The 14,575-nt window shown below is 42.9% G+C and overlaps 1 protein-coding gene across 1 annotated transcript in view; it reads left to right on the top strand.

Moving 5' to 3' along the window:
- The window catches only part of flt1 (fms related receptor tyrosine kinase 1), a 37,010-nt gene that overhangs the window by 7,502 nt on the left and 14,933 nt on the right, over nucleotides 1-14,575 (top strand). Inside the window, exons 5-12 of the mRNA XM_041961939.1 lie at nucleotides 3,774-3,939; nucleotides 4,073-4,209; nucleotides 5,607-5,778; nucleotides 5,950-6,067; nucleotides 6,360-6,529; nucleotides 6,639-6,786; nucleotides 12,676-12,799; nucleotides 13,367-13,475. Of these exons, the coding sequence (XP_041817873.1) occupies nucleotides 3,774-3,939; nucleotides 4,073-4,209; nucleotides 5,607-5,778; nucleotides 5,950-6,067; nucleotides 6,360-6,529; nucleotides 6,639-6,786; nucleotides 12,676-12,799; nucleotides 13,367-13,475 (1,144 nt within the window). The remainder of the gene's footprint in view (nucleotides 1-3,773; nucleotides 3,940-4,072; nucleotides 4,210-5,606; nucleotides 5,779-5,949; nucleotides 6,068-6,359; nucleotides 6,530-6,638; nucleotides 6,787-12,675; nucleotides 12,800-13,366; nucleotides 13,476-14,575) is intronic.

Genomic DNA, 14,575 nt, shown 5'->3' with positions numbered 1-14,575 from the left:
CCCCTCTCTTTGCTGACGTTTTCCAATCGAGCGGCGCCCACAGTGTCCTGTTGGCACTGTTTCTACCTCGGGAGACAGGACATGGGGTCTGAAGTGCCCCTTTGGCCTCCAGCCAGCACCACTTCCCACATCTCACCCTCCACCTCTTGTAGTAGGAATCCTGGCTGCCAACTTCCCCCAACTGATGCTTTAAACAGCTGGTTTGCCTGGCGGATGAAGCAGAGGTAGCTACTGTTGGCCCCGACAGATCAAAGTACAATCCATTCTCTTTAATCACGAACACTGATCATTAATATGATGGCTTGTGCGTCACAGTAGGAAGCTTATTGTGGTGTAACTACAATAGAGTTGTAAAACGTACAGAAGGCTCCGGACTGGACTGTTTTTGTGTGTATATCAGCACAAAACAGACCAAATAAAAGTGTATGAAAGGGATACTCCCACAATTTAGCGTTGCACTTCCATAAAGGTAGGGTCTAACTTGTTACCCGTGGTATGGTTCGGGAAGCAAAAATACACAGCGCTGCACCTCCCATCCTACAACTCAAAAGCATCTTTATGACACACTTTCTTTTAAGGAATTGTAGTCTCCAAACCAATTTTACTTGAGTGTTTTTCAGACTTCAGAAGGATCCCCCACAGCCAGAGAAGACATTATACAATGTTTTCAGAGGCTGAAAAGCACGTGTCCTGACAAGTAAATTGACTTTGACATGTAAAATCACTACAGTGCACTTTAAAGTAAACTAGAATGAGTTTACAGCCATGCTAGCAGCTCTGTGAGGCTGTGCACAGCAATGCACTGAGCAAAATGCTAAGTCAGCATGCTAATATACTCGCAGTTGCATGCTAACATGCTGACTCAGACTCAGACTAAATTGAAAACAGTGCGAAGACAGTGTTTTTAATGTTTTACCTCATTAACTTCATTGATGTGTGTAAATATCTGCTTATTCTGAATTTGATGCAGCAACATGTTTTAAACAAGTTGGGACAGGAGCAACTAAAGACTGGGAAAGTTGTGAAACGCTCCAAAAACACCTGTTTGGAACATTCCACAGGTAATTTGATTGGTACCAGGTGATAGTATCATGATTGGGTATGAAATGAGCATCCTGGAAAGGCTCAGTGGTTCACAAGCGAGGATGGAGCGAGGTTCAACACTTTAGGAACACATGACTGTATAAAGGATGTTACTACATGGGCTCAGGAACACTTTTTAGACTGTGTCCCAACTTTTTGGGAATCAGAGTTGTAGAATATATGCTGCGTTCACCACTTTACTGTGACAGCGTGCACACACTTGCCAATTAGCACTAAACATAAAGCACTAAAGCTAATGAAAAGTCAGGGGATGATCAAAGTCAGATGGAGTCATCATTTGGGCAACGTGAATCTTTGAAGACAATGCAATAGTTGCAAAGATATGACTGAGAAACAGACACTGGCTAAAAAACAAGCAGCAACAGGAGCAAATGTCTAGGAACTTGAAATTCCCTGGAATTTGGATCAGGGAAGTGCAAAACATCATTAGGAAACCAGACCCTGCATGACATCCTACAAGTTCTCCAAACTATGAATCTGATTCTAAAACAGACATAGTCGGACATCAACACACACGTGTGTTTTTGTCCTGCTTCCATCTCCTCACAAATGCCTGGAGCCACTTGGGTAATTATTCTAAAAATAGCCCTCCTCCTCTTCCTTCATCTCCCACTCCCTCCTCCTGGTCGGTCTGAACCAGGAATCCAATCACTGTCAAAGCCTCTGGAGTGTTTTTTTCCTGGAAGGATTTTGCACTTTGCCTGGTTCTCTAATACAACCCTTGTCACCGGGAACAATACCCAGGAGGCTCTGCTCTCTCGCTCTTGCTGTGAAAGTGACCAGGAGGTCCGGGATGACGGGGTTAACCAGGGGCTCCGGTCAAAATGTCTATATCCTGTAGTAACAGGATGCGAGGAGATGGACTGCAGTCACGTTTCTCATATCCTGACTCCTCTGACTTCTTCGCTCCTCCCCCCGTTTCTCCACCACTGCCTCCACCTTTGCATACTCCCCATGTAGGTTTGGAGGATGGGGGCAGAGAGGGCACTAAGTGCGCTCAGACGGGACTTCAGTGGGTTCAGGAGGAGGAAAGGGGGGGGGCATGTACAGTACAGGACTGAGAGGGGAGCGGGAGGAGCTCACTGGCGTCTGAGAGGGTCACCTCACTCTGGGAGGGGGGATGTCAGCCAGTTCTCACTGGGGGTGCAGGAGTGGGGGGAAGTGTGTGTGTGTGTGTGATGGTGGTGGTGATGGGGGGGTCCACCTGTTCCCTTGAGAGTGGGTGGGAGACTTCCACTGTGTCACAGAAACTCTAGTAAACATTTCCTTGAGGCTGCCTCCAAGAAAACAACAAGTTACACAAGTGTCCATGTCAAGGTAGCCAAGAATTCTGAAAACCAGCACTGTGAGAATCCATACAGCATCATCTGGGGCTGCTTCTGACAGATGCTAGTGTACGATAAGCCTGTTCTACAGGTTTTTTATGACCAAAATTTGCACAGATTCCAAGAGATGGATCAGTCCATCTAAAACTAAAACCCAAATAAAGAAGCTGGAAGAGTTGGATTGGAACTGAAACCTGCGCAAAATTGGACCCAACTCTAGACAAACTATTTTGTTCATGTCTAAAATACCCGAGTTGTAATGAAATAAAATAAAGAAGGTGTGAGTAATGAAGTAAAATAAATAATAAAGTTTCCGTGTCCTGGTATTGTGCATGGTGCCTCACTGGGACACAGATAGAACACAGCCATCATTAATGTTAGCAGTTACACTTGAGCTTTTGCTACTGCCTTAGTTTAAGTGTTAAAATGTCTGCTGTACAAAAGAAAAAGGTCAATTACAGGAGAAGTGAACGGGACAAACTGATAAAGGGCCCAACAACAGGGTTTTGAGACTCGACCTGGACTGCTGTGAGACATGACTCCCTAAAGACTTGAGATTTAAAAGTGGAAAAAAAAATCAAGTCTCAAGTGCTGACCTGGTAAAATCTTGGGAAAATGTCAAATAAATGAAACCGCAACAGAGAGACTTTGCAGAGGAACACATGTTGAAGACTTACTATTAGACCGATGCATTAAAAGGACTTGGTCTCAGTCAGGGCTGCAACTAAAGGCTGTTTTGATGGTCAGCGTCTCCTCCAGCTGCAAACGTCACCATGAACGATGCAACATTTCAGATTGTGAAGTTTAAGCATGTTTGAAATGTGAGCAGGATTGTTGTGAATAATTATCCGCTACTAATATTTCACTGATCAAGAGAGAATGTACTTCCAAATAGAAAATGTTTCAGCTCATAACCTGAAGTAACATTTTGAGTTTTTATACAGACTTGAGTCTTAACTTGGACTTGCTTCAAACTTGATGTAGGCTCGTTTCAAATGGCTTGAGATCTGAGTTTCAAAGGTCCCTTTAATAGCTATTCTGGAAATTTCAATCATTTTGCATGATTTTTATCAGCAGATGCAGGTTGAATGATTAAATTACTTACTTTTTGACTCATAGTCAATGCATCTTGTGACCATGTTCCTTATTTGCAACTTGTCATGGTCTAAGCTGAAAAATGAGTCACTGAGATGGTTCCCTGTAGCTGTGACTCTGATGTTCCCTAATCTTGCACAAGTATGTGATTCGCTATGCTCGGAGTGGTGAAAGTGTGTCACTGCAGCTGTCCTTGTGGTTTTGGTGAAACATTTGATGGGTGTTGTCCTCTCCTCCCTTCTCCCACAGTTCCCCAGCCACAGCCTGAGTCCGGACCATAGGAACATTATTTGGAACAGCAAGCAAGGCTTCACCATCCGAACTCCCACCTTCTATTACATCGGCCTCTTTTTCTGCCAGACAATCACTGACGGCGTCACGCACAAGTCACGTATATACTTTGTACACAGACCAGGTCAGTAGTGCATGAATTCATTTTAGATACAAAGCACATGTAAAAATGTATGTGTCTCAGTGGTTTCTATGCAAAAAGCCCTGTCCACTCTGACTTTTATATTCTGACTTGTGTATTCTCCTTTCTGTCACAGTGAGTAACATTATGGAGGTGTATCTGAACAGCAGTGGACCTGTGCAGGCCCTCAAGGGAGAGAGACTTGTCTTGAACTGTACTGCCACCGGGGAGCTGAACACCAGAGTCAACATCACCTGGGACTACCCCGGAAAGGTCAGACCTGCATTAAAGTCTGTGGAGACTTTGTATGAAGCACAGAAGCACAGGTTTAGATGACAAATGACCTTTGACAGAGGCTGAACAGGAGTGGATAATCCTGTTTCCCTCAGGCAACAGCATAACTCATCAGTCACTGTGATCTGAAATGTGACGGCAGGCTGTTCTTTTATTGATTGTTAAAAATGGATAGAAAAAGTTTGTGTGCAAAAATAAAAGGTAGCTCATTTTAAAAGGTTTTCTCTGAGTTACTGTTACTGTTGCACATTGTTGGATGTGAGTTCAGAAGGTTCAGAGTTGTAAATAACCCACAAAAACCTAAAGAAAGCAATATTACACTCGTCTTTATCGACTCTCCTTCACTTCAATTTTTCAGTACTTTTCCAACAACTTTTTTAAGTTCAAAGAATGTGATCCCAACTGTTGTGAAGCACAAATACTCTGCCACTTTCTTATAAGACCTACATTGTCAGGGGTCATTAGTTGTGACTATGTCTTTATAATTACTTAATAAATCACTTAATAAGGATATAGATTAGTGAGCATCTTGTCCATTATTAATTTACAAGTCATTACTTGATACATCAGGGATGCCATAACTTTTTCCCTTTGAGGGCTGAAACTGAAACTTCATGGTGGGCCACAGGCCAAAAGCAAACACGCAGTGTATTGTTAAAATGCAAAATGGTACTAGGATCCCTTAATTGACTGACTTCCTGTATGAAGTTTCACTCTGACCGCCCTGCTCAGATTATGAAAAATAATTAATAGTTAGGGCTCCTACATTTAAAAGTGATTTATATTACAGTTTTTTTTAATTAAGTTGTTTTCTGCTTGACACATTTGGTGGGTCAAATCAAACCTTGGCCAACTTTTGGCAGCCCTGTGATGGATCACTGCAATAAAAGAACCCTTTATGAATGACTTACCTACTCTTTAACAGACCACTAAGTAAATCATTAACAAAGGTCTGTGGGTTTCTCACCCTCTGATAATAATATAACATAAGCCTGGAGTTGTAAATGAGTGGATTCTGGTTCAGATGCTCAGAAGCCTTTTTTCCTTTAATTCATCTTATTAATATTATTATTAAATCAAATCAAAGTATGCCTTGTAAGAAAATGGTCCCTGTATTCCTTAAGCAAAAAATAAGAAATACTTCAAAAAGCTTTTGCAATAAGTCATGTTCTTAAGGTGGCAGCCTCAAAAAACATGCTGTGCAAGGAGAAAACCATCTAGTTATTTTCACTTGAATGTCAGAAATTCAGTCAAAAGATCCTCTGCGCGCTGTGGGTTAAACAAGGTGCCAGCTCTAGTGTTCACAGCTTTTCAAATGAAATGTTAAAGACACACAGATGAGCCTTCAGCATTAATTAATCCCTCTCCACCTTCAGAATAACAACACCGGCTACACTTCCAAGAGGCTCCTGAAACACAGAACGCACATGTTGTTCTACAGTATTCTCACCATCCCGAAGCTCCAGCATTCAGACCGAGGCCTCTACACATGCCGTGTCACCAGCGGTGAAAATACCAAACAACAGAAAGTCACTGTAACCGTCTACGGTGAGTGTCTTCCTCTGAAACTCCTGTACATTTAGATTCATCGACCGCAGGCCTATGGGCAGATGACTCATGCATATTTTCACATTTCATGATGATGCTTTCTATGTCATCAGCTTATCATTAGCTTTCCTAATCTTACACAAATATGTGCATGTGCTTTCTGAATTTCAGACCGTCCATTTATCCGCCTGAAGCCCAGACATGGGTCTGTGATGGAGGTGCAGGCGGGACAGAAATCTTACCGAATCTCTCCCAAACTACGAGCGTTCCCTGCCCCTGAAGTCATCTGGTAAGAGCTCACATTGATCCCTGAAATCACAGCTAAGACTCTTGTTCATTCCCTGTTGTTCCTTTCTTTCTTAATGTCAAAATAAAACTTGTCTTTAAATCTATTGTAATCTGGAAAACTTTACTTGAAAAGGTCTTGGAGCAACCAATTTCTGCTCATCATATATTTCGTCATCAAATTGAACCCAAGTCACTTTTTCCACTTTTCAGTTTTCCACCTTAAAGCTTTGGTTTAAGGAGGGAAATGATTTGGAAGATATCTGGGCTCTCCTTACCAAGATTCTGCTCCACAGGTTGAAGGACGGCATGGTGGCGGCAGAGCAGTGCTCCAGATACCACATGGATGGGAATTCACTGGTGATCCGGGATGTAGCAGAAGAGGATGCTGGGAAGTACACTGTCCTGGTACGCATCCAGGAACATGACCTCTACCAGAATCTCACGCTCACACTTGTGGTCAATGGTGAGAAACCCTCCACCCTCCAACGAACCTTTAGCTCCATCACAGACTCTCAGAGATTAAACGTTGCTCTTGTATCTGTGTGTGTTTGTGTGGGCGTATTGTCTGACAGTGAGTCCACAGATAGGGGAGAAAGCGGTGTCGTTGCAGGACCCGGGCTCAGTTCCACGGGGGAGCAGACAAGCCCTTCACTGCACGTCCCACGGGGTCCCCCCTCCACACATCCAGTGGCTCTGGCACCCCTGCCCGTCCAAAGGCCTGTAAGTAGCCCAGATGCAGTGCGCAAATACAAATTTTGCATCTGAAAGTGCTGCACATCTTGGATAGAAACAGAAGCTTAAACTAGGCAAAAGATAGAAAAGTACAAATATGAGTATACAGCAGTACTGAGCTCTCTGTGTTATTTGCTATTGGTTTGACAAATCAAAACCATAATCTACTCATGCTGATGTTTCGTAACAAATTACACTGCATTATGCAAAAGCAGCAAAAAATCCTCTTTGAAGTTATTAGTTGATTATTAAGTCAAACTTAATGCATTTTGTACATATTTTTTTAAATGTTAATGCTATAATGTTACAAACACATACAATACAAAAAAAGATGTCATTGTTTTTTTATGTTATTTTGTGGTGTGTGTGTTTGTGTGTGTGTCTGTGTGTGTGTGTGTGTTTGTGTGTGTGTGTGTGTCTGTGTGTGTGAGAGAGATAGAGAGAGAGAGAGAGATTTTGAAAAATGAGACATGTTTTGTCTATTTCAGCATGTGTCCAGACAGCGTTTCCTTCTTGTAACCAGAACAGATGCCTTTGGGGGCCTTTCATGTGCGGGAATGTGTGAAAATGTGTGTGTGTGTGTGTGTGTGTTTGTGTACGTGTGTGTGTGTGTGCGCGCGCGCGCTCACATATGTGTGTGTTTCATCATGTATGTGTTTATGTGTTTTCTTGCTTGTGCAACTCTTTCCCCATATGTTTGTTCTCTCACTGTCCATTTGTCCTTTTCCATGTTTGTTTAAGTGCATACAAATGCATAGCATGTGTGTGTGTGCGTGTGTGTGCATGGTACATTCACAGACACAGTACACAGTGTATCTCAGACTTGAAAGGACAGAGAAAAAAAAACACACTTCAATAGAAGCCAGTTCCGTGCTCTCAGTCACGATTTGTTGGTTTCCAAATCAAACGCTATGATTTAATGAATTTCCTGTGCAGGACGCAGGGTGAGAGGCCTGTTTATTATTGTGATTGCACACAGCATCCTGTGATGCTTTTTCTTATATCTGACACACACACACACACACACACACTATATATAAAGTTCTCATGAGAAATGGCCCAGCCCAGCGCTGCAGAGGGACCGTCATTTAGTCGACCAACGCACCTACGGACCCACACACACGCGTACTCAGACACTTGGCAGAAACGTTGATTGAGTTATTCTTGGAGGTCAGACACTTATTGTGTTGCTTATGACCGAGTCGGAAAGGTTAAGTATCACCTGAGAACACCACAGCAGCCGCCCATACTCTATTCTCCCTCTGAGGCACACTGACATCATCTGTGTACTTGACCCTTAACCCCGGCACTCTCACATGGCGCCATGCCGAGGTGCCTCCAAGTGTGGTTTCATCCGTCCGTCTCTGCCAGATGTAGTCTACATAATCTACATGTTTTAGACCAGCTGGTGATGCTTAAATATTGGATATTTACTGTTAGACTGAATCTTGGGAGAGTGATGTAAACTCTTTGTGCTGCAGAAATGTCAGCCTCAGAAAATATATTTTGGTTCTAAGGTAAAAGCAGTTTTTGAAGTTTTACCTCTGTAATGTTACCTCATTATTGTATTACAGTGTGGACGCACAGTATGTATGATTGTTTTGATCATGATGAGAGTCACATGCAATCTGCACCTGGAAGAAAAAAAAAGTTGTCTGGCTGTACTTGTCAAGTGATTTCAGCTCTTTCACTCTTTTTGTAATTGCATGAACAATTCTGCATAAAAGGAAACAAACATGCAGCAAAAAGGCAGCACAAAATAATTCAAAACAGCAGAAACATTCCTGCAGACTGAGAGGGTGTACAATGAAGCTGCAGCTTATTACGATAAAGGAATTATGATTATATATTATCATAATTATGACAGTAAGGAAGTATAATTGCACAGTCATTTTTCAGCAGATTACATTTGGCCTCCTCAGTGGTCCTTTGTAAAGCTCTGTTCTGGTTCTGGTTCTGCTTCAGTGTCTGTATTGAGTGTGTTTTTAGACCAGTTTATGCCTGGATCCTCACTAGGCCCTTGTTCTTTGCAGCCCGGCTGCACCACGAGCCTGACGCCGCGCTGGAGGAGGCCCAGGGACAGTGGACCAGGTTGGGCCAGGCTGATGCGGGGCCTCGCGCCTGGGTCCTGGGCCCACTCCTGGGTCTGGCCCTGGGAACCGCAGCGCTCTTATCTGGCCCGGGCAGGAGGCGCACTGGGCTTCCTGTGCGAAAATCAGAGCGCTTTTCCTCTCGTTGTTTGGCTTCCTCTCCGACGCGAGACGCTTCCCAGCAGCGTGATTGTCCCTTCGTCTTCAAACGTGGCACAGTCCGCTTCCTCAAGAGCTTGATCTATTCTTGAGAGCCCCCCCACACACACACACACCCCTTCCCCCAACTCTACTACCCCCCACACATACCTCTCCAACCCCTTCCCTCACCAGCTCTGCCCTCCACCCCAACCCAGCATCCTCCACCTCCACAGAAGAACTACTCCCCATCGCCTCTCGCCCTGGAGCCCTCGCCCTCCACCACCACCTCCGCACACTCATCAGCGCTTCTCCACAGCAGCCAGAACCCTCAGTGACATTACCAGTGATCCCATGTGATGATCCTGCGCTTGCTAAACTGATGTGGAAAGTGACTTGCAACACTGCTGAGCAGTGAAGGCCAGGAGACACAGGAAACAAGGAGGAAGATAAGCCACATCACTAAGGATATAAGGACACCTGCTTTACTGATTATTTATTTATTTCCTTCATTTCCCCAACTTAAGTCCTCCCCTTGCACCCAGCCATCCTGTAGTTGTATGCTTTTTTACATTTCACAGACATTTTGAGCCAGAAGAAGTGCAATTCCATCCATCCACCAGCCACATTTCTGGAGCTGCTTTGCTTGTTTTTTGTGTCCTAGAGTGGTACTATAATGGGTGCATGAACCGTGCCTGTCCCAAGCCCTAATCTGATTCTGACATCCACAAAAGCTGTGAGTTTCTGTTCCGATTTTTTAGCCACTGGTAGAAGGTCAAATGTGCTCACCTTGGACGGGCGAAACAGGAGAGAGGACAAGCTTTGTGTTGTTCACTATGGGATGCCTACAGTTCTCTATTGAAAGACTGATGGTCAACAGACGCCTACCATGTAGGAAGTCTCCACAGACCAGAGACTATGACTGCCCTCTGTCATATTATGTCATCCTGTGTCGTCCACTGTCGTCCCGTGTCAAAATGTCTTGTTTGTCAAATGATGTCAGTATAACAGCCCTCTTGTCTTTGTATTGAAAGTTAAATAAAATCCAAACGTATGTGTGATACTGCAAGCCATTTCAAGAGAATGAGTGCCATAAGCGTTTTTAGTAGGGACAGTGGACCAGGTTGGGCCAGAAAGTCCATTTCTTTGTGTGTGTGTGTGTGTGTGTGTGTGTGTGTGTGTGTGTGTGTGTGTGTGTGTGTGTGTGTGTGTGTAAAGCAAGTGTGAGAATGTGCATACTTGGGCAGGAATGTGTGTGTATGTATGTGTGTGTGTGTGTGTGTGTGTCCCATTCTACGGGTGTTTCCCAATGTGATTCATTCCTTGTATACAGATGTTCTATGAGTAATATATGAATCTAATATTTAATAATTTTATACAACTAACTTACATATGATGAATGACAATATTTGCCAACTTTGTATGACTCTGTTAAGATGTATTGAAGTGTTATATCAGTCGTTTGTGTTTTTGCATTAAACTTTGCTTATATTTGTGTATTGGTTTACACGGCATCGTGGTTATTTCGAGGTTGAGACAGGAACGGACGGAGACAGCAGTAAAGGTCTATTTTAGGCAGTAAAAATGGACAGGAACTAAAGGCAGGAGATGACCCCCCACTGATACACAACTGAACAGTTCATTCATATTTCCAGACAGCTGCTGCTCACCCTGTTGGCAGGCACACACAGTGTGAATGCGGTATGAATGTGTATGCATGCATTTCCTTTTTCTGTTTCTAACCACGCTTATGTCCACACACCCATCGAACTAATCATATTCGTGTGTGTGAGTGAGTGCAGCTTTGAGTAAAAAAAGCTTTTCCTGGGAAGCGTGGGAGTGTCAGCTGGTGTAATCTGTGCCTGTGTGATGTGTGTGTGTGTGTCAGGCCTGTGGTGTCATGCACAGGGTGGGTCATTTGTGCAGACAAGATGCCAAGAGGAAGAGCAATCAGGGAGCAGAGAGGAACCAATCTCAAGGAGGGGCTCAGGACAGACAGAAAAGGATAACGACGAGGATGCAGACAGAGACAGGGAGTAGAGAGGGGCAGTGACGCATCCATAAACAGGATCAAAGAGCAGAGTGGAAATGGTGGTGACTGATGTCTAAATAATGAAACCAAATTCTTTTGATAATGAGATCTGTCTACAGTTTTACTGCTAGAAAACAAGCATTACATAGCACTCCAATCCCTATAATACAGTTAAATGTGTACAGGTCAAAGAACAAAATAACACAATATGTAGTCTAGAAAGTACAAATAAAGTAAATCATCATCATCACAAACCAAGTTTTTTTGGGTCCATTAAATATGACGCTACAGATTGCAGACTGTTATCAGAAAGACGAGAATCATGGAGAACCAGCAACCCTGGCTCCATCCAATGGCATCAAAATGTTCCTATCGGTACCTCTAGATTAACTAACATGTTGTATCGTCATTGTTTGATTTAAGTGAGTAATGCAGAAATGACAAGTTGTAGTTTTACAGGAGGTTTAGATAATGTAGCTATGTGCTGGCTAGAAGCAGTAACTTCCTGGTGTCTTCTTGTTACCTGCCTGAGAGCTGCTAGGCTAAGCTAGCTATCTGTCTGATGGGCTGCATATTTAACTTGTTTGCTAGTCAGTACGGACACGCTACCATATAGTCTCACCTAACTCTCAACAAGAAACCAAGTTAGTTTAATCCATTAAGACTTAATTTTCCTTTTATTCACCAAATGACCAATTAAAAATACAAATTTAACCCTGAAAAAAGTAATTGAGTAATTGATAGTATTAAATAATAGATATGTGCATATGAATCAATGAAGATTTTCACTTGATACAATATATTCTAATATTAATGCTTTTTCGCTGCCTATTTGCTACCATATAATAAAATTAACTTTTATTTACAGGCACATTTACTCTTTCCTTGTTGTAGATTGTACTTTCTACATTTTCATTACATTTATCATCATATTTGATATAGATAAATAATGAATGAATCTTTCAACACTCATTGTGTAGAACTGTTACGAGACATGGAGAAGTCGATGAAATATAGAACGCACATTTCATCTCCGCTAAATCACTGTTTCCCTCAACTCTGAAACTAATTGATCAAGCATTGTGTGTTTTAGGCCCCTCCTCACCTCCTGTATGATTTTTCATCATAAGGAGACCAACATAAATAAACCACAAAGCAGCTTGCATAAGCTCCAGTTCCCACAGCTCCACTAGTGTGTAATCTATGGATTTAGACTTGTGAGAGTCATTGAGAGGGGCAGGAACTGTTGTCCTGGAAATGTGGGATGAGTGGTTAAGAATGGAAGGAAGTTGATCCGCAGGATGACAATACCACCTCTGCATCCTCCATAGATGAACAATCCAGCATTACATAGCACTCCAAAGATCCACTATTGTCAGCCAGCAGGGCAGGGTAAGAGGATGTGATGCTCTTGATAAAAATGGTTTGGTGATGATGATTATGTGAATTAGGCTGAAGATAACATCAAGCAGCGATGATCAAACATTGTCCCCGATGTTCTGATCTTCCTCCTGCCGAGCACAGCTGAGAAAAACACCCACACACACACACCTGGAGGCAGCACAAACTTGTGTCAACACAGCTGAGTCCTTGTCCTCCTCCTCCTCCTCCCTCAAGGTGTGTGTGTCCATCGTCCTCCTCGCTATGGAACCCTGTGACAGAAAGAGTCCCCGCCACGTCCACAAGCAACCACATCCTGAGTGTTAGGCAAAGACAGGAAGTGCTTCAGGGGAAGAAAAAGGTAGGTGAAGCACTGAAATACACTCTGTGTTACCCTATACTGTGGGAAATGAGGTCAAAAACACAAAAACCACCCTAATATGGATGAGCTCAAAGGTACAACTACAGCTTGTAATGGGTAAATATTCAAATTGCATTTATTAACAGATTCAAAAATTGAGCTAAAATGTACCAATGTGAACTCTCTTTCAAGACTTCACTCTCAATGTTAAAGGAAATTTCTGCACTCACAGGATCATCTCACATTCTGCCTATATTCCCTCCTTTGCTCAATCCTCCAACACGTACACACACACACATTCACAGACACACACTTATGTTAATACTTATCAACGGCTTGCATGTTGATCTGCCCACTGGGTTGGAAGTGGGCAGGAGGTCTGGCTCAGAGACCACTATTGTCTGCTCAGTGGGCTCATGGAAAATATGATTCCTGCCATCAGTGGCAGAGGTAACGAGCCTGAACCTTACATGTGTGAATGTGTGTGTGTGTGTGTGCGTGCGTGCCTGTTTTCCATGGTGTTTTAAGTGCCTGGTTTGTTCATGCGGATGTTTGTGCTCTCCACAGACGGTGGGGGTCCTGACTGTGGCAGAGGCCTTGGTGTCTGGAGTGTTTCGCTGTGTTGCCTCCAACTCTGCAGGAACAGACCAGCTAGAAGTTCACTTCTACGTCACAGGTGATGCCGAAAAAGATGAATCATCTCCTCGGATACACAACTCATGGGCATTTTTGTTCTTGTCCACATCTGGGAATTTTTATCAAAGCTTGAATAAGAAATGACATTTAAAATTTTTTTTTTTTTAACTATTTTAAGTTCCCTCACAAGTCTTTCCATCCTCCCTTTCACTGCCCAGAAACTTCTTACTTTAAATAACTAGTTTCTGTTTTCTGTCATGTCCTTGCTTTTCTTACCCCATCAGATTAACATGAAACTTGGCCCGTGTCAGCTGATCCACTTACTGCTTTGTCATTACTGGCTTGGCAAATATCTTTTTGCGCTGATATTTTATTAAGAATAATGAGTGAAAAGTCAAATAATCAGAATTCTTCTGTTCTGTTTGGTCAGTATAACTTAGTTAAATAAATTTTACTTGATGAAAAGTCATGCAATTAATTAGCATTTTCAGCCTGAAGCTCATTAATAGGATGTTTTCAGCCTGCATATACAAACATATTTTCCCTCAACACAAACACTAGAACCACCCCAAAGCATTTTTTATGTCAGATAGAAACTGGAAACTGACTAGTTTGTTCAACATGGCATCAATTATTACGACATTCATCGTTCATCTTGTGATTTGCTTTCACACTCTCATGCACAGACATTTATTTGTTGCTCAGTTTCCTTTGTTGCAGGCAGCACTGCCAAAATAAAATGTCCTGCAGCCGAAATAAGCTAGAGGGTTAAATGTGTGTATTTGCGGTGCTGCGAGGAGTGAAATAAAAAAGAAAAGTGCTGAGCTGAAAAGGAGGCGAGGAGCAGGAGAGGAGGGTAAGGAGAGATGATGGGCAGTATTGAGCTCTCAGGTTGCTGATGAATGTCGACTGTATGTGAGGTCGATGCTGCTGTGTTCAGGTCATGTCACCATCATTGATACAGAAGGCGCAACGTCAGAGACACTGCAGCACAGAAAGAGCGTGATGCTCCAGAGCAACACTTCTCAGAGCACAAACTAGACTGGACAGACGTACATCAGCTGCTGCAATATATCACAATATATCACAATCCAAAGTCAAGTTTCATATTGAAGAATATAATAGAATGTCTTCACATCT

The sequence above is a fragment of the Chelmon rostratus genome, chromosome 20, assembly GCF_017976325.1.
Source record: "Chelmon rostratus isolate fCheRos1 chromosome 20, fCheRos1.pri, whole genome shotgun sequence".
In the NCBI taxonomy this organism is placed as follows: domain Eukaryota; kingdom Metazoa; phylum Chordata; class Actinopteri; order Chaetodontiformes; family Chaetodontidae; genus Chelmon; species Chelmon rostratus.
Note: the sequence above shows the minus strand (reverse complement) of the source record. Positions and strands in the feature narration are given on the sequence as shown.